Here is a 21,143-nt window from a genome sequence, read left to right as displayed (position 1 = left end):
TAATTGGGCTCAATTTGGTGGCACTTTGCATTGTGCGTAAATACAGGGATGCATGTACTGAACTCAACTATGTTTGCGTGCCTGGCCGCAAGCCAAATGGTGCTTATGTGGATAAAAATTAGGCGTACACCATTAGACGTATGATTTAATAAAATCATGTATTCTGAAGAAGGTCTACTCACATTTTATGTTAGAGTTAGAATTATTACTATGAAACAGAGTGATGACACGTAAATGTTTTAGAAAGAAGTTATCATGGTCAGCCTAGAGTTCTTGAACTGGTGAAGAAGTGCGTTTCACTGATTGCATTCTATTTATGAAGCCCTATTATGTTCATTTATCCTCAAAATGGTCTGCTCGCTAAATTATTGACAGCTCTTCTAGCCAGGGTTGGAATTGTGTTAGAAGTATGGGGTGTTCCACAAGGTGGAGTGCGTCAGAAGTACTTTGCTCAAGCAGTATTTCGGTGGTCAGTCAAGGAAATTGTCTGTATTGACCATGCACAGTGCAAACTATCCATCTTAGCATGGTCCATGCAACAACTGCTGCAGAATATATTAATATAGTTATAAGGCCAATAAGTTAATAAATTAGTATGTGCACGTAGATAGACAGAGAGACAGATACAGGCAGGCAGGTAAACAAGCTTTGAGACAGAGAGACAGGCAGGCAGGAAGACAGGCAGACGGTAACACACACACAGACATGAACTACTGTCCCTTCCCCCTGACCCTGCTTCCCTCTGGCACACACCCCCAACCTCAGGAAGTCTGGACACATCTCATTTCCTGTTACACTGCTGCAGTTCCTCTCCCTGCCAGACCATGTGACCTGGGAACTGTATCCGGGCCCTATCATGTGGTCTAATATGTTCTTACAAGATAGATCATATATAATATGGAATTACACGGTCTTTCACTCTATATGGTCTTGGTCTGACAAGATCTCACTCGGTAGACATGGTCTTATATGTCCTTACAAGGTGATGTTTAATGTTCTAATTAGATCTTACAGGGTATTATATATGGTCTTATAAGGGCTTACAACATCTCAATATGGTAATACATGGTCTTATGTGATCTTACATGGTAATACGTGGTCTTACCATGTGTTGAGAGAGTAGGGTGAAGGTAGGAGGTGTTGAGGGTGGGAGGTGTTTAGGGGTAGGTAGGGGGTTGAGGGTGAGGGGAGGGGGGCTACCCTCCCTGACGCCCTCCTCTTCTGGCCCCTTGGCTCTGTGGAAAAGAGACATCTGGTGCCCTGTGTCATCATAACTGCATAACCTGCTACCAGCACCAGGGGAGTCAGGGAGCTACTAAGAATAGAGCTCTGAGGTAGTGTGTGTGTGTGTGTGTGTGGTGGATGCACTGGGGGAGGAGGTCAGGGTGTGTGTTTGTGTGTGTGTGTGCCAGGATAGACTGCAAGGGAGGACTGCAGGGAATGAGAGGAGAAAGGAGGGGAGAGAGAGAGAGGGGAAGGAGGGAGGGAAGGAGGGAAAGAGGGAAGGGGGGGAAGAGAGAAGAGGGACGAGAGGAGGGAAGGGGAAGAGAGCTGGAGAGGATAAAGGGATGTACGTAGAGAAGAGGGGAGGGAGGGAGGGAGCGGGCGAGAGCTAAAGGGGGGAGGGAGGGAGAAGCGAATGATGGAGGAATGAAAGGATCAAAGGAGGCAGTAAGGCAAGGATGAGGAAAGGGAGGGGGGGGGGGGGTGTCGAAGGGATGGAGGGAGAGTAGCTGCTGCGTTTCCTGTCATCCTGTGGTCTCTCTCCCTGTCGTCCTGGCCTGCTCCCCTGCCTGGCAGGACACTCCCCCACAGCCTGACTCTCTCACACGGACCACTTTGCCCAGACATGACTTCATCGAGCAGCTGCTTTCATCCCAATCCACGTGCGCAAGGTCCATATAGATTACAGTTGAAGATCGAGGATCAGATGTGCACAGTTCGAACAGAGTTTTGGTGTTCAGAGTCCGGGAATGGTGTATCTTGTGACAGAGGGGGCATCACATCACATCACAGCTAGCAGGCACGGTGCAAAATAAATGTCTCAGCTATGATATAACATCTGGCAAATTCACAAACAAGGTTTATTGGGACACAGCTATTCCACTTTTAACAGTACTTTAGCTTTGCTGGTCCACTGTACGTCAAACACCATACATCTCACAAAACATTGTGCTTGATTGCTGACTGCAGAGATTGTCTCTTTGTGTGCGTGTGTGTGCGTGTGTGTGTATGCATGCATGTGTGTGCGTGTGTAAACTAGTGTGTGTGTGTGTGTGTCTGCTTGATTAAGGATGCAATAGGTATGATTTTGGAAGGTAGGATCAGTTGAAATGTTTTCATATAAACACGTTGTCTAAGTTCATGAGGCCCTGTGAGAGTTGCCAGTGGAATGTCAGTTTATAAATGTTGTTGTCTTTAATAGGTTTAGGGTTTGGGATATCAGGACTTTCAGTGGTCCCCTCCAATTTTGAGTTTCCACGAGGATAGCAATACCAACCTGTGAGTGTGCTCGTGTGCTGCCTTGGTGTGTGTCTCATGACTGCATGTCCAGCTCTCAGAATGATGAATGAACGTTCTAGAACAGGAACATATGGGTTGCCCCCAGAGACAGAACTAGCTGGAGTTCTCCTGGCTGACAGCAGAGTCCTGGTCCTGGTGTCCTCACGTCTCCACACAGGGACTGGGTTCATGTATCATTCAGAACACAGGAGCATGGCTGGATAGCAGACACAGGGAGGGATGTGTAGGTATTACATCTTATTTATTTACATTTACATTTAGTCATTTAGCACACTTACAATAAGTACAGACACATTCTCCCTGAGGCAAGTAGGGTGAAGTCATGTGCACCGGCCGGGAATCGAACTGGCAACCTTCAGATTACTAGCCCGATGCTCTACCCGCTCAGCCACCTAACTCCCTTTTATAACGCTTTTATCGAAAGCCTTTCGGTACACTAATGTTGTAACATTAGTGTATTAACATTTACAGGTGTTGGCTGATAGGTGACTAGTTTCCTTGGTGTGTCTAACAGGATTATACAGCCACTCACAGTCACTACTTCCTCGTAGCAACCAGCAACTACTTCCTCATAGCAACCACCAACCACTTCCCCATAGCAACAATAGGTCACTTACCATGCTTGGCTCGGCAGAGAGACAGTACCACAGGGATGACACTTTTAGGTGCTGCAACACACAAAAACATACACGTATACACACAACATTCACACATCAACACACACATATACACATGTATGTACACACATATGTGTACACGGAACTTGTTTGTCCTGATGATGTTTTCTTCAGGGGCACCTGTTATGAAGTTAACATCCCAATTATTAACAAAACCAGCCCCCACCACCCTAGAGGATTAGCCTTTATTACCCAGAATACCCCAGAGGATTGGCCTACAAAACCCAGAACACCCTGGGGTATCAGCACTTAGTAATACGCACAATGCCCATATTGACGTCAGCAACAACTAAGAGAAGGTGGGGAAAAAAGAAAGAAGGGGGGAGGGCAGGGAGGAAGAGAGACAGGGATGGTAGGAGATGGGAGAGGTAGACTGGGTGGACATTGAGTCAGAGAGAGAGAGAGAGAGAGAGAGAGAGTGAGAGAGAGAGAGAGAGAGAGAGAGAGAGAGAGAGGGAGGGAGGGAGGGAGGGAGGGAGGGAGGGAGGGAGGGAGGGAGGGAGGGAGGGAGGGAGGGAGGGAGGGAAGGTGGGAGGGAGGGAGGGAAGGTGGGAGGGAGGGAGGGAAGGTGGGAGGGAGGGAGGGAGGGAGGGAGGGAGGGAAAGAGAGAGAGAGAGAGAGAGAGAGAGAGAGAGAGAGAGAGAGAGAGAGAGAGAGAGAGAGAAAGAAAGGGGTAGGGATGGATGGAGAGAGACAGGGAGCAGAGACGCGTGTTAAAGGAACAGGAGCATGTGGGAAGATAGCTAGATTAAAGACAGATTTAAAACACTAAAACACTTTACATTGACAGACTAGTAGACAGAAGGACAGACTGACAGTCAGGTAGACAGACTGACAGTCAAGTAGACAGAGAAAGAGAGAGAGAGAGAGAGAGAGAGAGAGAGAGAAAGGGTGTGAGAGAGATAGAAAGAGAGAGATAGAGGGAGGGAGAGAGGGTTTGGAAGAGAAACAGGGAGAGAAGGTGTTCACCAGGGCAAGAGCCAGAGAACCAGAGGAAGAGAGAGAGGTAGGAGTACAGAGAGAGAAAGAGGCAGGAACAGAGAGAGAGAGAGAGAGAGAGAGAGAGAGAGAGAGAGTGCGACAGTCAGAGAAACAGAGAGAGAGGGAGAGGCAGCAGTGAGATGCAGCCAGCCAGAGAGACCATCTGTTAGTGCTAGCCTGGTTAGCGTTGTTAGCTTCTGTGGTCACATGCTCCGGGCTCCCGGCAGCCGTTGCTAGCAGGATGAGGCGTCGAGAGCGCCGGGCAGTGAGTGTAACGCGGGCTCGTGTGCTTCCAGACGCGGGCCAGAAGAAGAAGACGGACGCCAGGGATATCCGCCGCATGTCCTTCCAGAGACCACGCGGAACCACGGAATATTCTGTGAGTCCTCCCGTCATGGACGGTATCTCTCTCTCGCTGTCCTCTTTCTGTCCTCTCTCCGGTCTCTCTCAATTCCGTTTCCTCTGTCCTCTTGCTCTTTCTGCCTCCCGTGTCCTGTTCTCTCTCGCTCCCCTCTCTCTCCCCCTCTCTCTCCGTCCATGTGGTCTCTGTTTACATGCTGTGGGGCTATACAGCTGCTTATGGTGTGTGTACATATGCTTCCATCTCTCTCTCTCTCTTTCACTCTCTCTCACTCTCTCTCTCTCTCTCTCTCTCTCTCTCTCTCTCTCTCCCTCCCTCCCTCCCTCCCTCCCTCCCTCTTTCTCTCTCCTTCCTTTTTCCCTCTCTTTGTCTTTCCATGCCACTGTCTCTTTCCTCCATCCCTTCATCCCTATCTCTGTAGACCCTTTCTCTCCCTCCTTATGTGTGGACGATGGCTTGGTATTGTTTTGATTGATAATATTCTTGTGACTCACAGGCCTCACCTGTGTGTGTGTGTGTGTGTGTGTGTGTGAGCTGGTTTGGCATTCTATGACCCTTCCTCTAGAATACATCATCACAGAGAGAAAGAGAGAGATGGAGTGAGAGAGAAAGCGAGAGAGGGAGTAGGATGAGGGGAGAGAGAGAAAGAGTGAGAGGGTGAGAGAGGGTGGGAGAGAGAGATAGAGAGAAAGAGCGAGAGAGAGGGGGAGAGAGAGAAGGGTAAGGAGAAACGAATGGGGAAAAGGAGGATAGAAATAGAGAGATCACATTCCTGCTCTTCAGATGACCCTCCCTCCCCATGCTCCATGGTGACAGCCAGGCTAACCAAGCAAAGAGGAATGGATGACTAGCAGAAGATTGTCCTATCACAGAGGCAGACCAGACCTCTTAAACCCCACACGGCCAATCAGGAACCCTGCCCATCCTTATTCTAGTCAGCCTGTGGTTGGTCCACAGCAGGGACTGTATGAGGAGGATGGATCAATGGTGGAAAGATCAGATCATTTTACTGACTTCAGGACTGATCTTTTTCATTTTGGCCATCTGCTCACAGTGTTCAATATTCAACACTCATTCCCCAAACACATCCACTATCGCAAACTATTTGTCGTGAAGAAATGCTGTCAAACCAGCCAAAGATGAATGGTAGTTGATATCAGGAAACCAGCAGTGAGCTGGGTCTTCTGGTCTGTGTCAGATGTTCGCTTGTCATGTGACCGGAAGACTCAGTTGATGGATGAACTACCCAATTCTGTTCCCTATTCGGAGCCTACGCAAGCAGTAACGCGGAAAATAAACAAAAGGTGCAATCTAGGACAGCGAAACTAGCACGACCACGACAAAATGAATCCCACTTACTCCTGAGCCATATTAAGGATTCGTTCAAAAGAAACGAATCGTTCGACGAGCCATCACTGGCATAGATGAGGGAGGATAGTGTTCTGGGCTCTGTGTGAACAATGTGCTTCTGAGGGATATGGCTGTTTCATCAGAGGGGTTCTGAGAGGGATAGGGTTCTGTATGGATCAGTGGCTCTGCTGTCAGAGGATCTAGTAGTCTATCTGTTACAGGTCCACTTACAGCAGCTACTGTGCATGTGAAGGGGGTTGGAAGGGTGAGGGAGGGAGCTGCCCTCCAGCTAGTTACATGGAGGTAATGGGCGCAGGAGGGGGGAGATTGATCACCTGGTCATTTGAGCCTTGGTCTAAGGTGACATCCCCCTGGGACTGTTCTGATTGGCTAATGGGACAGGAGGTCAATACATTGTGAAGAATTCCCTCCTCTCTCCTCTCCTCCCCATCCACTCACTTCTCCTCTGCTTACCTCCTTTCCTCCCCTCCTCTCGTTATCTCCTTTCTCTTCTCCTCTTCTCTCAGATGACTGTGTCACTCACATCAGTGGTTTTCCAGGTATACCCTTGAGGTTCTGCACGAGTTAAGTTGTGTGTGTGTGTCTGTGTGTGTGTGTGTATCCATGGTGTAGGTGGAGTCTCGGGACACTCTGAACAGCATCGCACTCAAGTTTGACACGACTCCTAACGAGCTGGTTCAGCTCAACAAGCTGTTCTCCCGAGCTGTCGTTCCTGGGAAGGTAGGACACACACACACACACATACAACACAAACACAGACACACTTACACACACACACATACAGGACACACAACACATAAACAGGCACACGCACACAGGCAAACACACACAGGAGACACACAGAGACACACAACACATAACCTGGCAGGCATGCACACTCACACACACACTCAAGACACACACACACCCACACACACACAGAGGACTCTCATATACATATATACTGTGTGTTTGCAGGTGCTAAATATGGTTGTGCTACTGTGTGTTTGCAGGTGCTGTATGTTCCAGACCCAAACTATGTCTCCAGTCCTGAGAGCTCTCCCTCTCTCAGTCCTGTCAGCCCTCTCTCCCCCACATCCTCCGACACTGAGCAGGCCAAGGTACTTCCTCACACTACATTACCCACAATCCCGCTGTCACTACATCTCCCATCATTCCCCTACACCAAGCCTCACATACACACAAAACGACAACAATAATAAACACACAAACAATCACATCAACTCCAATTCAGCGGTATAGGATCTGAGAGAGAGGGTGAGACACTCTCATTCACACATGCACGGACACACACACACACACACTTGCAGACACACACTCACTTTCAATCACACGCAAACATGACACATCAACACACTCTCTCTCTCTCTCTCTCACACACACACACACACACACACACATACTTCCACCCTCCAGGGGAAGAGCAATTATTCACCCAAAGAAAGGAACATTTACTGTAATAAGGCTGCAAAAGATCCTTCTGCTCGTTGTTTCAACCAGGGGTGCTGTCAGGTATCAGGCAGGGCTGTAAGACGCAACACTTTGTGTGATAGATACTGTATGTGTGTTGTATGAGTGTGTTGTGTGTGTGTGATATATACTGTGTGGGAGTGCTGTGCGGGTGTATTGTGTGTGTGATAGATACATTGACCCCCATATACTGTGTGGGAGTGTTTCATGTGTGTTGTGTTGTGTGTGCGATTTTTGCTTTGTGTATGTGTGTTGTGTGATAGCTACTGTGTGTCTTTGCTAAAGCCAGAAGCTAATTGGCTTCTAATATGAGAGCTTGAGGCGCTGGGCTAGAGAAGGCAGTGGGGTCAGTGAGGAGAGAGGGAGAGAGAGCGAGGGAAACGGAGAGGCTTGAAAAGAGAGAAAGGGCGAGGGATGGAAAGAGAGAGAGAGAAGGGAGGAAGAGAAATTGAGAGATGGGGAGGGAGAACGGAAGAGGAATGTACAGACGGAGAGATAGATAGAAAGAGGAGAGATAAAGAGGGATGGAGAGAGAGAAAGGAAGAGGGAGGGTAGAACAGAGGGAGAGAAAGGAATTAGAGAAAGAGGGAGAGACAGAAAGGGAGACTGATTGAGAAAAGGCAAGAGAAAGAGAGAGGGAGGGAGAAAGGGAGATGGATCAAGAGAACGAGAGAAAGAAAACAAGGGAAAGAAAACAGAGGAAAGAGAGAAGGAAAGATCAAATTTCCTTTTAGATAAAAGGATAAAAGATAAAAATGTGAAACACTACAGTCAGTGTAGACCCATCAGCGGGTTACAAACAAAACAAACTGCTGTGATTGGTTGAGCTGTGTCTTGAGCTGCAGTGTATGAGTTTAGCCACTGGGGGGCAGTAGAGTTGTCAACAACCCTCCCACACATCTCCATTGATCTCTGCTTCAACCATTCTTTTACTAATAGGCCAGTAATCTAACTTGCCCGCTGGTTAACCTACTGGCTAGTTAACTTGTTGACTGGTCAGTGTGCTGGCTGGATGAATGGTTGGTTAGCTGAATGGCTGACTTGCAGTCTGACTGGCTGGATTATTGACCAGTGTGGCTGGCCGGTTGCCAGGTTGGTGCTGTGTCACCAGAGGAGATCAGTGCTGAGTCTGTAGGCTGGGCCAGGTAACCTGCAGACACACACACTCACACATCATACACACATGCACACACATACATCACCGTCACACACACACCTCCAGATGGTCTTGAGATCTGTCAGGTCACCAGGGGGCTCTACACTTCCTCAGTGATTCATCTACTACACACACACATACACAAACACACTCACACACAAATCACACACAAACGTATTTCAAACACACATATCAAACACAAACACACTCATGTACATACAGTAGATATCACAGACACACACATATCATACACACACCTAAACACAGACACACACACACCTACTGATATGAAACTCCCTCCCTGGCACATACAACCATGTCATTTAGTACTCCCAATATTGCATTATGTGTGCCATTGCAATAATACAGTACATTCATACATGAACACACACTCATAAGTACCATAATAATGTGGAACATTGATGTCATGTTCTGAACACAGCTCTGCTTCTGAGATACAGCCAGCCCTACATGTTGTTCCTCTCTACCAGGTCAGGTGCCTGTAATTAGGCTGACTGGCTGGCTGGCTGGCATGTTGACTGACTGGCTGACCGACTGGAAGGATGGCTTACTGACTGGCCAGTTAGCTGGCTTGCTGGCTGGTTGGCTAACTAGCTAGCTGGCTGGCTGACTGACTGCTAATTCGTCCATTCACCCTCTCATCTGTTGATTGACATCCAGGACGGCGAGGCGTCCCAGCGGCGGGATGCCCCAGCCCAGCCCCGCCCTGCCAGGGTGGTGTCGTCCACGTCTGAGGAGGAGGAGGCCCTCACTGAAAAGTTCCTCAAGATCAACTGCAAGTACATCACTGACGGCAAGGTGTGTCCCTCCAAGATATCACTAGAGCATACCGGTCTGCTAGCACGAGTCAGCTAACACGTACACTAGTCGGTTATACTGCTGTATACCAGTCAGCTAGCTATATACTGGTTACTGTAGGTAGCATCAGTCAGCTAGCTGTATACTAGTTTCTGCAGCTAGAACCAGTCAGTTATTTTTATACTGGTTAGCTAGTTGTGAAAAGCTGTACCTTTTTTATTCTATTATCAAGCCAGGGTAAAGATCGATAAAGACACAATTCCCAGTCATGGTGTGAGGGACACAATATTCCCGTTCTTTGAATTATGCGTAATTATGCAGTCTTATTAATGAAGGTATATTACCGGTTATCATATACCGGGCTTGTGGAAATTATTGATTGTTTTTTGAGAACCCTAGATAGACAGCATTCAAAACATATGTTTGCTTACTGTCCAGGGTGTGGTCAGCGGCGTGCTTCTGGTCACCCCCAGCAACATCATGTTTGACCCCCACAAGGCGGATGTGTTGGTGCAGCAGAGTGGCTGTGCGGAGTACGGCATCATGTGTCCCCTGGACGAGCTGCTGTCGGCAGCCATGTGCACCGAGGTCACCGACGCCAGGATCAAGGAGTTTGTCCCCCCGTAAGTCTCCTGGTGACCCCTGTGTGACCCCTGTGTGACCCCTGACGCCTGTGACCTGTAGTGGAGGTGTGTGTGTGACCGTGTGTGTCCACACACCGGAGCCTGCTTCTGTCTTTGCCGCTGTTAAAGAGTCACTTTATATCCTGTGTGTGTGTGTGTGTGTGTGTGTCTGTGTGTGCATATTTGTGTGTGTGTCTGTGTTCCTTCAGAGATCTGGAGTTGCCCGCATCGGCCCCAGAGCCCAGCCAGATGAGGAGGGCCGCCCGTAGCAACCTGGAGGACGCTGCACAACGCGCAAAGGATGCTGGGAACGACAGCGCCAGCACGGCGCCGCGCAGCACCGAGGCCTCGCTCTCCGAGGACGTCTTCACCGAGTCGGAGATCTCGCCTGTCCGAGACGACCCCGACCCATCCTCCGACGAACTCCGCCGCCTCAGGTCCTCCGGAGCCTCCTCCGAGTCCGTCCAGACCATCAACCAGGCCGACCCCCCCTCCAGCACCACCACCCCCGCCCCAGATGCCCTCAGCCCCAGCCACACGCCCAGGCAAGCCCTAGGCTCTGACGAGGCCTCCAGGAGAGAGGGGTCCACATCAGACTGCCTAGCCCAGCAGGCGGAGCCTTCGGTGGGGAGGGAGGAGCAGACTACTAGCACTGGAGCAGGTGAGGGGGAGGCCAAGTCTCACATCACACCAGAGTCACAAGCATCAGACAGTATAGAAACCAAGAAACAAGACCAGTCTGGGGTCCAGACCCAGAACCAGAAAAGGGACCAGAACCAAGAGAGGGACCAAACCCAGGACCAGAACCAGAGCCAGACTGGGGACCAGAACCAGGAAATTGTTCAGAACCAGGAATCACAATCAGGCCTGGAGGAACTCAGAAAGCTTTGGAAGAGCCACACAACGCAGTCGACCAATGAACAGGAGGATACGGATCAGCTGACAGTAATAGAGGCTGCCCCAGCCACTCATGAGAGGCCGGGAGCAGGACAAGGTAGAGCAATAGGGCATTCACATACGCAGCGGTGCGGCAAGTTGCAATGCATTGTCAATGAACATTTAAATTGGGGAGGAGCCAAGGGACACTGAAGGGCAACAGAGAGTGTCAGATTTGGGGGCAAAAAAAGTTGGGAAATTAAGCCAACCAATCAACGGCCCCCATATAGAAACACATTAAATGTTTTTGCTGTTTCTAATCACCCCAGTGCTGTATAATATATCTGTGTATGATTACCAACATTTAAACAAAAACATAGCCCTCTTAGCCATCGCGCATTCATCTGTTTATTGTAAAAAAAGACTCTACAAACAAGGACGCTAATAGCTAACGAACGTAACTAGCTAGCTAGCTGCACGTAGCTTCCAACTTAGTTCCACACAGAGATTTGATATCATGTAAGCAAAGCGATGCAGAGGTAAATGTGTGAATGCCCTTATGAGAGAACTGCGTAGCTGATCAACTTGATCATGTTGTCAGTGTACAGAATTCATCCTAGTCTGTGTCCTTAGCTGTGACCAGACATGACCAGATGTTAATTACATAAACTGCCCCTCCCTTGCCTCCTCCTGTATCCCCCCCCCTCCCTCCCAGCCCCATCTGCCCCCAAGGACAGGAGGAGGCCCCAGGGCCTCAGGTTCCTGTGTCTGCGTGTGGGCCGGCCCATGAGGAGAACCTTCCTGTCCCAGGCCAACGCCTCCATGCACCAGTACGCTCAGAGGGACCGCAAGAAGCACGAGTACTGGTTTGCCTTCCCCCCCGACAGGTGAGGCTGGGCAGGTTCACAAATACACACATATATGCAGTAACAGTCCAAAGTTTGGACACGTTGGGAAATTTCCCATGGGAAAACGTGTCCAAACTTTGGACTGGTACTGTCCATGTACACGTGCACACACATAAACAAACACATACATATATACAGTATATATCTACACAAACACACTCACATGTGTTTGAGGGTAGAGGTGTAGTAGAGGTAAAGAGTAAAGGTGATGGTAGAGGGGTGGGTGGAGGGGAGGGTGTGGGTGGAGGGTGGAGGGGAGGGAACGCTCAGTCAGCTGGACCTACAGGGAGTGGCCGTGGGCTTCAGACTTCAAACAAGGAAAGCTTTCAAGGTCTTAACTATTCTGCGTGTCCTTTAAATCATGAATGTGCATTAGTGTGTGCATTTGTGTGTGTGTGTCTGTATGCATTTGTGAGTGCACACGTGCATGATGTGTGTGTGCGTTTGGTGCATGTCTGTGTTTGTGTGTGACTGGCATGACAAGTTCTCTGTGTAACCTCATTAGTGTTGCTGTGAGTGCTGGATTGTGTGTATAATCGGGGACAGTAAATCAGCCTAATGTGCCCTAACAACCTGGGTCTCTCATTCTGTTAGAACTCCCTTTAGTGTGTCATCAAGGGTGAGGGGGAGAGAGAGAGAGAGAGAGAGAGAGAGAGAGAGAGAGAGAGAGAGAGAGAGAGAGAGAGAGAGAGAGAGAGAGAGAGAGACAGAGACAGAGACAGAGAGAGGGGGGGGTGGGAAGGGGAAGGGGAAGGGAAGGGAAGGGAAGGGAAGGGGAGGGGGAGGGGAGGGAAGGAAGGAAGGAAGGAAGGAAGGAAGGAAGGAAGGAAGGAAGGAAGGAAGGAAGGAAGGAAGGAAGGAAGGAAGGAAGGAAGGAAGGAAGGAAGGAAGGAAGGAAGGAAGGAAGGAAGGAAGGAAAAGTGAAGAACGGGGGAGGCAGGGGAGGATGAGCAGATGTTTTCTCCTTCTTTGACACAATGATTCCACTGTCCGTCTGTTTCTGTCTTTCTCTCTCCTTTTCTCTCTCTATGTCTCTCTCTCAATCTTCATCCTCTCTTCCTCCCTCTCTTTCCCCTTTCTCTCTCTCTCTCTCTCTCCCTCTCTACCTTAGAGAACAAGGGTGACAGTATCCGTCAAAACTCACTCATGTGTGACAGCTTGAGAATGGGTGACATTCTGAAATCACTCAGGTCTCTCTGTATGTGCCTTGGTCGACTGGACTGTATATACTGTGTGGGGGGGGGAGACCCTGTGTGTGTTACTCCCTGTCCTCTGAGCTGTGTTTTGTACCTGGTGCTGTGTCCGCAGGTCAGACCACCTGTATGGGTTCTTTGTCCAGTGGAGTCCAGAAATGTATGGGGAGGAGGTCGGGGAGGGGCCGCGGGAACCTGGCTTTGTGGTGGTCAAGAAGAACCGCCAGGTGGAAATGGGCTCTGACGAACCCCCAGTTCCAGACATCACCTCCAAAGACTGGGAGGTAAGAAACCTAGGCCATATACATTATATTACAGTAATATACAGTAATCAAAAACAATGTTTTCTGTGGTGATTTATGGTTTGGGATTACATAAATAATAAACAGTATATATTAGTGACATATACAGTATCTATTGGGGACATATATCAATTTTTAGCTGACATACAAAATGCCCACATGGGATTTAATGACCACTGCACCTATAAACCACCACCAAAAACAACAATACAACTCTAATCAGAAACAAAAAAAGGGATTATCTGGACACTTGCGTAACACCAGCCTCTGTGGAATGATCTGGACCAGTCAGCAGATGTGACAGGTTGTAGGTACTGATTTTCAAATCCTCCGTGCTTACGTACAGACGCTCTTAAGACCGAACCTTGACTCACCGCTTGACGTCTCTCTGGGGCTGGAGGGTGTCTAATTGTTGTCACGGTACTGTGATCGACGTGAACTGTGGTCCAAACATCCTTCTTCAATAACTTGGTTTAGACAACCAAACAAGAGTGCACTGTCAGGCTCACTTATCAGGGAATTCAGGGAATTGATTGAAACTTGAGTTGTTTTCACCTGGAAAATCCCAACTTAAAGTGGTCTACTTGTTTACACACTGTATGTGAAGTGAACATGATTGGAGAATGGCTGAAAATAAACCAAACAAGATGGTATCACTGGTGGGGACTGGGTTTTACTTAATCTTGAATTTGCTGAAAATACATTAGTGCTTGTTAAATTGAAAATATATTTGTATTTGTTAAAAAATACAGAAAAAGCACCAATTTCTCAGACATGTTCTTAGTAAGCTACACTGACAAACTGTGTCCATGTAAAAACAGACATAGTTTAAAAGTGTTAACTGTGTAGGCTATCCTCATCTACACGTCTATGCACACTCTCTCTTTCAAAATTAATTATTAATTAACAATTGTTTCGTAGGCTAGTGTGTTAAATGTGTCCTTACTGTATGTGTGTGCATGGAGTTGAGTGTGTGCTGTCTACCAGTGTTTAATCTCTGTTCCAGTTTGTTTCTGTTTTAAAATGACATTTTCTCTGTTTGAGGAGACACAGGTGAACGGTATGTACTGTAATGTCTCGTGTTTATCTTGTTTTACACATCTCTCTCTCTCTCTCTCTCTCTCTCTCTCTCTCCTGTCTCTCTCTCTCTCTCTCTCTCTCTCTCTCTCTCTCTGTGACCGTAATTTCAAACTGTATTTTTGTAATTTTAAGAAGAAAAATATATATTCGTTGGTGTGTACGTGGATATATCGCACTAATACGGCGGTTAAGTAGGGGTGAAAAGAGAATAAAATATATTCCTCAACAAGCAATATTCCAGTTTTAAATATGTCAAGCCACTGGCCGTCCGAGGCAAGAGGACCCGTCCTCAAGGATAAACGACCAATTAGAAAAGACGTTTACCTTGTTCAAAAATCTTATTGGCTTCGCCTCGGCTCGCTAGGCCAACCTTTCAAAGATAGTTCGCCCACTCAACGCTAATGTTGAGAGAGATGGTTGCAGCTCTGTTAAAGTGTTATACGGCAGAGTACATGACGAGATAGCAAAACTTTGTAACAGCCTATATCCTGAAAAGTGTTCTTAAAACAAACGAGGATGCTGAATATGTTGTTTTCCAGACGCGTCAAAGAAGCGACACACCTCGCGCCCAAGTACAGCTTTGTGGTATGCATTTTTATACTTTTACTGTGTGCCAATTGCGACAAAGTAACAAACTTGAGAGAAATTTGTTGTCGTCGGTTGTTTTGTAAAGTTTGTTTGGAAATACTTCCAGAATAATCAATTTGATGGACTCGAATGTTTAAATTAAAAAGCGAATCGCTTTTTGTAAACACAGTCGATGATTTGGCTGTGGGTAATCTTTCTTCGCGAATAGGCCATTTAAATTAATTGTGCAAGACACTAGACTCTCATTTTAGCCTACATTGGTTGGGTATATAGAGGATGATTTCGATACTTGCGCTGAATTTCAGAGACAACTGCTTGGCAAGACTTGTTGTAGCTAGTTTCATTCTTTCAGCTTGAGGAGGAGGCACACCCCCTAAAAATAACCCCATTGCCCCTGCTAATCTCGGCGCGGCAACGATATAAAGTTCCAGGCAGCGCGGATGTGCCAGCGAGATATTTTCATTCGGTGTCACGTTTGCAAACGCTGAACGTGCAGTAGCCTAATCTCACATGAAAGCGGACTTCTTGTCTACTTTTTATTTTATTTTAGTTGATAGTTTAATTCTGGTGTTAATGTGTCTTCAGTGATGGCTCGGTGCCATGGCAACTAAAACGGTTGTAGGTTGGAGATAAAGACCCGTCTGGAACGCCCCGGTGACATTAGCCTACCGTCGGCTGTCCGTTGTTGGTGGTGACCCATGGATGCTGGGGTATCGTTTGTTGTTGTTGTATGGGTCATCGGGTTTGCACTATAGGTTAGTGCTAAATGTCAGAGAGAGAGAGAGAGACAGAGAGTGAGTGAGAGTGAGTGAGAGAGAGTGAGAGAGAGTGAAAGAGAGTGAGAGAGAGTGAGAGAGACAGAGACAGAGACAGAGACAGAGACAGATAGAGACACCGCCAAGCCAGCCTTTCTTCAAGATGTTACAATGCGAACTATAACCTATTGGTGAGGCAAGTTTCTGGGCCCAAGTTTAAATGTCGTTTTGTTGAGTGTGAGGATATGATGACAAAGTTCAGTTTTCCAGTATTAGCCGTGTCCTACATTTGTGACGAGGCTATCGTTGAGTGTGTTAAATTTGACCTGAATTCTTTAATGGAACAGATAGAATCACATGTTTCTCCCGCAGTTGAAAACTTGACAACATTATAACTTTATTAGCGTGTTTGAATCAATCGACCGCTGGCATGGCATGAGGTTCTCTCTCTCTCTCTCTCTCTCTCTCTCTCTCTCTCTCTCTCTCTCTCTCTCTCTCTCTCTCTCTCTCTCTCTCTCTGACTTACCTTGCTGATCTGATTAAGAAATCTAGTCAAATTAAGCAGCAAACACTGCATTGCTGCTCAATGCTATGTCATAGGTGTGGGCAAAACCAGGTCTGGCCTAGTTCAGTCCTTTAGTTAAAGGTCCCATGACTTTAGGAGGTTATTTTACATTAATATGTGTTCCCCTGGTCTGCCTTTGGTCCCCCAGTGGCTAGAAAGGCCTGGTTTAGCCCAAGATGGCCCAAGTGTGGCCTGGGTTAGCTCTGTATTTATGGTCTGGTTTAGCCCATGTCTAGCCTGGTTGTAGGGCTAGGTTCTATACAGACTTTGGGTCCTATGACTAGCATAGCCAGCTAGGCCACCAACAAGCTTTTAATATCTTATTAATATGGCTCATGGGCTGCATCTCCTAACCCCCACATTTCAAACAGGAGCACTCCAAGCAGGACTAACCTCCCCTAACCACGCCCCTGCTGGGAAAGCACCAACTGACGAACCTTTGATTAGGATGGATCAGCAGATCTGCAGGTTTAGAAGTTCCCCTCTGTCGCTTTGGATAACAGCTTTGATAAATAAACGTTCCCCCCAAATTCCGTTGGTTTGCACTGTCTGCCCTTATGAGACAGACACATTTATTTGCTCAGCTGAGTATTTAAGAGATGGTCTTTGACCCAGTCTTTGATTATGAGTCTTGGTTTGTAGCTCCATCAGGTGAACCCTCTTCTGTCCTGATGTTTAGAATATCAAAAAACAGAAAACCAAGTTAGGGTTTTTGCTGTTTGAAATACTAGCTTTAGAATATGGACCAGAGTGGTCTCTAGTTTAGTAGACCTGGTGACTCTCCACCTCTCATCCCTCCTCTCCCATCCTCAACATTCCTGCCATTCAGTGCTCCCAGGGTAGAATTCCCTCCTCTCAGAGAGATGCTGGTGCTGCAACCTTGTGACTGGTCAACCCAAATCTCTGGCCCTGCTCTGTGACCTTGTGATTTGACTGTCTCATCTTCAGTCATGGCCCTGTGACCTCCTGATTGGTCGAGCCTCCTCTGTGAACTCGGGATCGGCCAAGCCCTCTCTCTGCCCCTCCTCTATGACCTTGTGATTGGACTGTCCTGTCTTCAGTCACGTCCCTTTGACCTCCAAATTGGTCAACCCATCTCTCCGTCCCCCTCCTCTATAACCGTGTGATTGGCCCGAAAGGGTGTGATGTAGTTCCTGTCTCCGCCCCCCCTCAGGTAGTGTCTTCGTTGGAGTACCAGAGGAGGATCGATGCATTAAACAGCGAGGACCTTCGCTCGCTCTGCAAACGCCTCCAGGTGCCCCTGACCCTTGACCTCTACCCAGAACCCGTCTCCACTCTACAGCACTATCTCTAAGTGTGCGGGGGTTTAGCTTAGGTGGTGTCAGACCAGGCCAGTCTCTTTTGGGCGTTCGGAGCATTGGAAGTTCCAGATTCATTTCAAATGAGCTCTATTGGCACGACGAACGAGAGTCGAATAGAGCCTTGTTGAATCTGTTTGCAACCCACCTCCCCCACACTCCTCCGCCTCTCTTCCTAGTAGAGGCAACGTAGGTGTCTGTCTGGGGGAAGCCCCGAGATGCGATATGAGATGGTGGGATTTTCTGCTTTCCATCCCCTGTACAAATTCCACTACAGTGGGGATGGATGGATGGATGGGAGGATGGATGGATGAAGGAGGGATTGAAGGAGGGATGGACTGTATAGCAGGACAGTGTTCGCTGAAGTCAATGGATACTTTCTGGAGGGGATGGACTGAACACACTCATTACATTAGACATTACATTACACTAGAACGATCGTATCCAATCGATCGCCCACATTCTTCAGCCAACGTTCTCCCGCCTTTACTAATCGACTACATTACCCAGAGTCCTCCTGGTGCCTGACCTCCTACTAATCCCAGCGTCCTCTGGTCCACCTGCATGAGTGTGGCGCAAACATCCAAGAGCTTCCACAAGCATAATAATACTGCCCTCCCAAGCAAAGCAAATTCTTGCTTTGACGTGGTAAACCCTTATGCCTCAATTGTGTTTTGGAGAGCATAGAGGGGTGGCAATCAGCTGTAACCTCAAAATTCAACCCAAACCAAACACTTTGTAGGCATTTTTCTCCATTCCACTCAGAGCAGTCACCTCCCTTCTGCTTGGGAGGGCAGAATACCTCCTCAAGATCTGTATGACCTGCCAGGGCCAGGACCCTGTGGTCTGTCTACCAGAGACGCTAGACCCGCCTGCCTGTCTCTGTGGGAGAGATCTTGGATATTTGCTGTTGGGTGCTGTTACTTTCTCCCTCCCTCAGTCTGAGACATCTTGGATGTGTCCGGTTCCTAAGCTCTCCCCTCCAACCAGAACAGAACTGCATACCCTGCTTCCAGTCATCAGACTTTGGGGTCAAATTCACTTCTAATTCCCTCTCTATCTCTCTCTGAACCTAAAGACCGGTCCTTACTTCCTGTTTAACCAGGAGAACTTCCTTCTCTTGAGTTATAGACACCGAAAGCTGAGAGCGACTTAGAATTGAATTTGACCGATCCCCCACCTGGATAGGTATCCCTGTAGTTGGGGCTAAACTGAGCCAGATCTAGCCTGGTCTGGCCTGATTTAGCCCTAACTGGTTGCAGTGCTAGTGCTGCTCTCCCATGCTCCTCTTTGTGCTGACTCTCTGAGTGACTTCAGTCTGGAGACAAGCATGCTGCTTATCCGTCTCAGCTACACCTCTGCTCTCTGAACCTCCTCTCCTACCCTCCTCCACCCTCCTCTTCTACGGTCCTCTCCTCTACCCTCCTCTCCTCTACCCTCCTACATTCCTCTATCCTCTACCCTCCCCGCCTCTCCTACATTCCTCTATCCTGCTCTCCTCTACCCTCCACTCCTCTCCTGCATTCTTCTCCTCCTTTCCCCTCCTCTCCTACATTCCTTTATCCTCCTCTCCTCTACCCTCCTCTCCTACATTCCTCTATTCTCCTCTACCCTCCTCTCCTCTACCCTCCTCTCCTACACTCATGTCCTCCACACTTCCTCTCCTTTTAACTCCTCTCTACACCTCTTATCCTCTACTCTCTCTCTTCTCTTCTGTACTCCTGCTCCTCCTCTCCTCTAACTTGTCCCTGTTCTCCGATCAGATCACCACCAAGGAGGTGGTGAACTCCAAGCTGGGCCCGGCAGTAAGAACTGATCTGGAGTCAGAAGTGTTCCGTCCCAGTTTGAATGAACCCAGCGACCTGCTCCAGCCAGAGCACATTGAGAAGGTAGAACACTGGAACACATAAGAACATGGATCATAGAACGCGGGATATGGAACACAAATAACTTAGAACATGGAACACAGTACACACAAGGCAGAACTCAGAACATGCAAGACAGAACACGGAACCAGCATGACACAGCACACACCACAGAACACAACGCTTCATGCTGTACTGGAACTCAAAGCCACATGGACATGTTGCTGTTCATACATAAATGTATGTATGAAAGAAATCGTGGATTTATATCTTATAGCAGTAGTTCCCAACCCTGGTCCTCAGGGCAACATGTCCTGCCTGTTTTAGATGTGTCTCTGCTCCAACACAGCTGATTCAAATGAATGGTCATAAGCAGGCTTCTGCAGAGCTGGATAACGATCCATTCATTTGAATCAGGTGTGTTGGAGCATGGAAACATCTTAAACATGCAGGACAGGGGGTCCCTGAGGACCAGGGTTGGGGACCACTGTCTTATAGTACCTAAAACGATATCTACAGTATTACAGTATATCTAATGCTATAGTACAGTATCTGCATTTCTAATACTACAGTACCGTATCTAGTACATGATCCACTGGGAGATGGTAGCAGTCAAGCAGCTGGCTGTTCTCTGCTGACATTGAAGTGTGTGTGTTGGGTTAATGGTCTGTACCTTAATGAAGCCCTCCATGGATACTAGCCACTACAGGGACCTGACACACATAGGTGGAGTAAGCACAAATACTGTACACAGACGCACACAGACGCACACAGACGCACACAGACGCACACAGACGCACACAGACGCACACAGACGCACACAGACGCACACAGACGCACACAGACGCACACAGACGCACACAGACGCACACAGACGCACACAGACGCACACAGACGCACACAGACGCACACAGACGCACACAGACGCACACAGACGCACACAGACGCACACAGACGCACACAGACGCATATAGTCATCGACATGTGCACACACGCGCGCACGCACACCCCTGCAGGCAGAGCAGGAGTGAACATGCCCTGTCCTCCAACACTTGTGATACCTAACGTGATAACCTAATCCCTACTGAGTGCTCTCTCTGCCGCCCCCCCCCCCCCCTCTCTCCCCGCAGCTGGCTAAGAACCTCCCCCCACGTACGATTGGCTACCCCTGGAAGCTGGCATTCAGCTCCTCCAAACACGGCATGAGCATCAAGAGTCTGTACCGCACCATGCGGGGGCAGGACACCCCTGTCCTCATGGTGATCAAGGACAGTGACGGACAGGTGGGGGGGTCTCTGTCTCTTTCTGTCCGTTTTTTTTCATCTTTAAGTGTCTCTCTCTCGCCCTCTCTAGGTCTCTCTACCTCTTTCTCTGTTATAGTCTCTCTAGGTCTCTGGCTCTCTTTCGGTAACGGTGTCTCTCTCTGTAACTATTTGTGTAACAGTATCTCTCTCTGTAACAGTCTATTTTTGTAACAGTACCTCTACGTAACGGTCTCTTTCGGTAACGGTCTCTCTCTGCAACGGTCTCTATGTCTCTCCCCAGCTGTTTGGAGCGCTGGCGTCCGAGCCCTTCAAAGTGAGCGATAGTTTCTATGGCACTGGGGAGACATTCCTGTTCACTTTCTGCCCGGAGTTTGAGGTGCCTAGCAACAGCATCCACACCCCCCTAAACACCAACCCTCATATCTCTTCTGCTAAATCATCACTTG

General features: G+C 48.3%; 1 protein-coding gene and 1 long non-coding RNA gene across 2 annotated transcripts in view; one reads left to right on the top strand and one right to left on the bottom strand.

Annotated features, from left to right (window-relative positions):
* LOC146295050 (oxidation resistance protein 1-like) overlaps positions 1-21,143 on the top strand; it is a 30,315-nt gene that overhangs the window by 5,915 nt on the left and 3,257 nt on the right. The window contains exons 3-14 of the mRNA XM_084695900.1: positions 4,478-4,560; positions 6,526-6,633; positions 6,906-7,013; positions 9,221-9,358; positions 9,797-9,981; positions 10,191-10,975; positions 11,573-11,744; positions 13,074-13,242; positions 17,423-17,503; positions 19,331-19,456; positions 20,563-20,715; positions 20,978-21,073. Of these exons, the coding sequence (XP_084552026.1) occupies positions 4,478-4,560; positions 6,526-6,633; positions 6,906-7,013; positions 9,221-9,358; positions 9,797-9,981; positions 10,191-10,975; positions 11,573-11,744; positions 13,074-13,242; positions 17,423-17,503; positions 19,331-19,456; positions 20,563-20,715; positions 20,978-21,073 (2,204 nt within the window). The remainder of the gene's footprint in view (positions 1-4,477; positions 4,561-6,525; positions 6,634-6,905; positions 7,014-9,220; positions 9,359-9,796; positions 9,982-10,190; positions 10,976-11,572; positions 11,745-13,073; positions 13,243-17,422; positions 17,504-19,330; positions 19,457-20,562; positions 20,716-20,977; positions 21,074-21,143) is intronic.
* On the bottom strand, positions 13,684-15,439 carry LOC146295051 (uncharacterized). The gene is made up of 3 exons (XR_014753279.1): positions 15,185-15,439; positions 13,816-13,887; positions 13,684-13,727 (listed from the first exon to the last, which is right to left on the bottom strand). It is a non-coding gene; the product is annotated as an uncharacterized LOC146295051 (long non-coding RNA).

Source organism: Hypomesus nipponensis, chromosome 4, assembly GCF_054491055.1.
Source record: "Hypomesus nipponensis isolate SF chromosome 4, ASM5449105v1, whole genome shotgun sequence".
Classification (NCBI taxonomy): Eukaryota; Metazoa; Chordata; class Actinopteri; order Osmeriformes; family Osmeridae; genus Hypomesus; species Hypomesus nipponensis.
The sequence above is the reverse complement of the archived record's forward strand: the minus strand, read 5'-3'. Positions and strand labels throughout refer to the sequence as shown.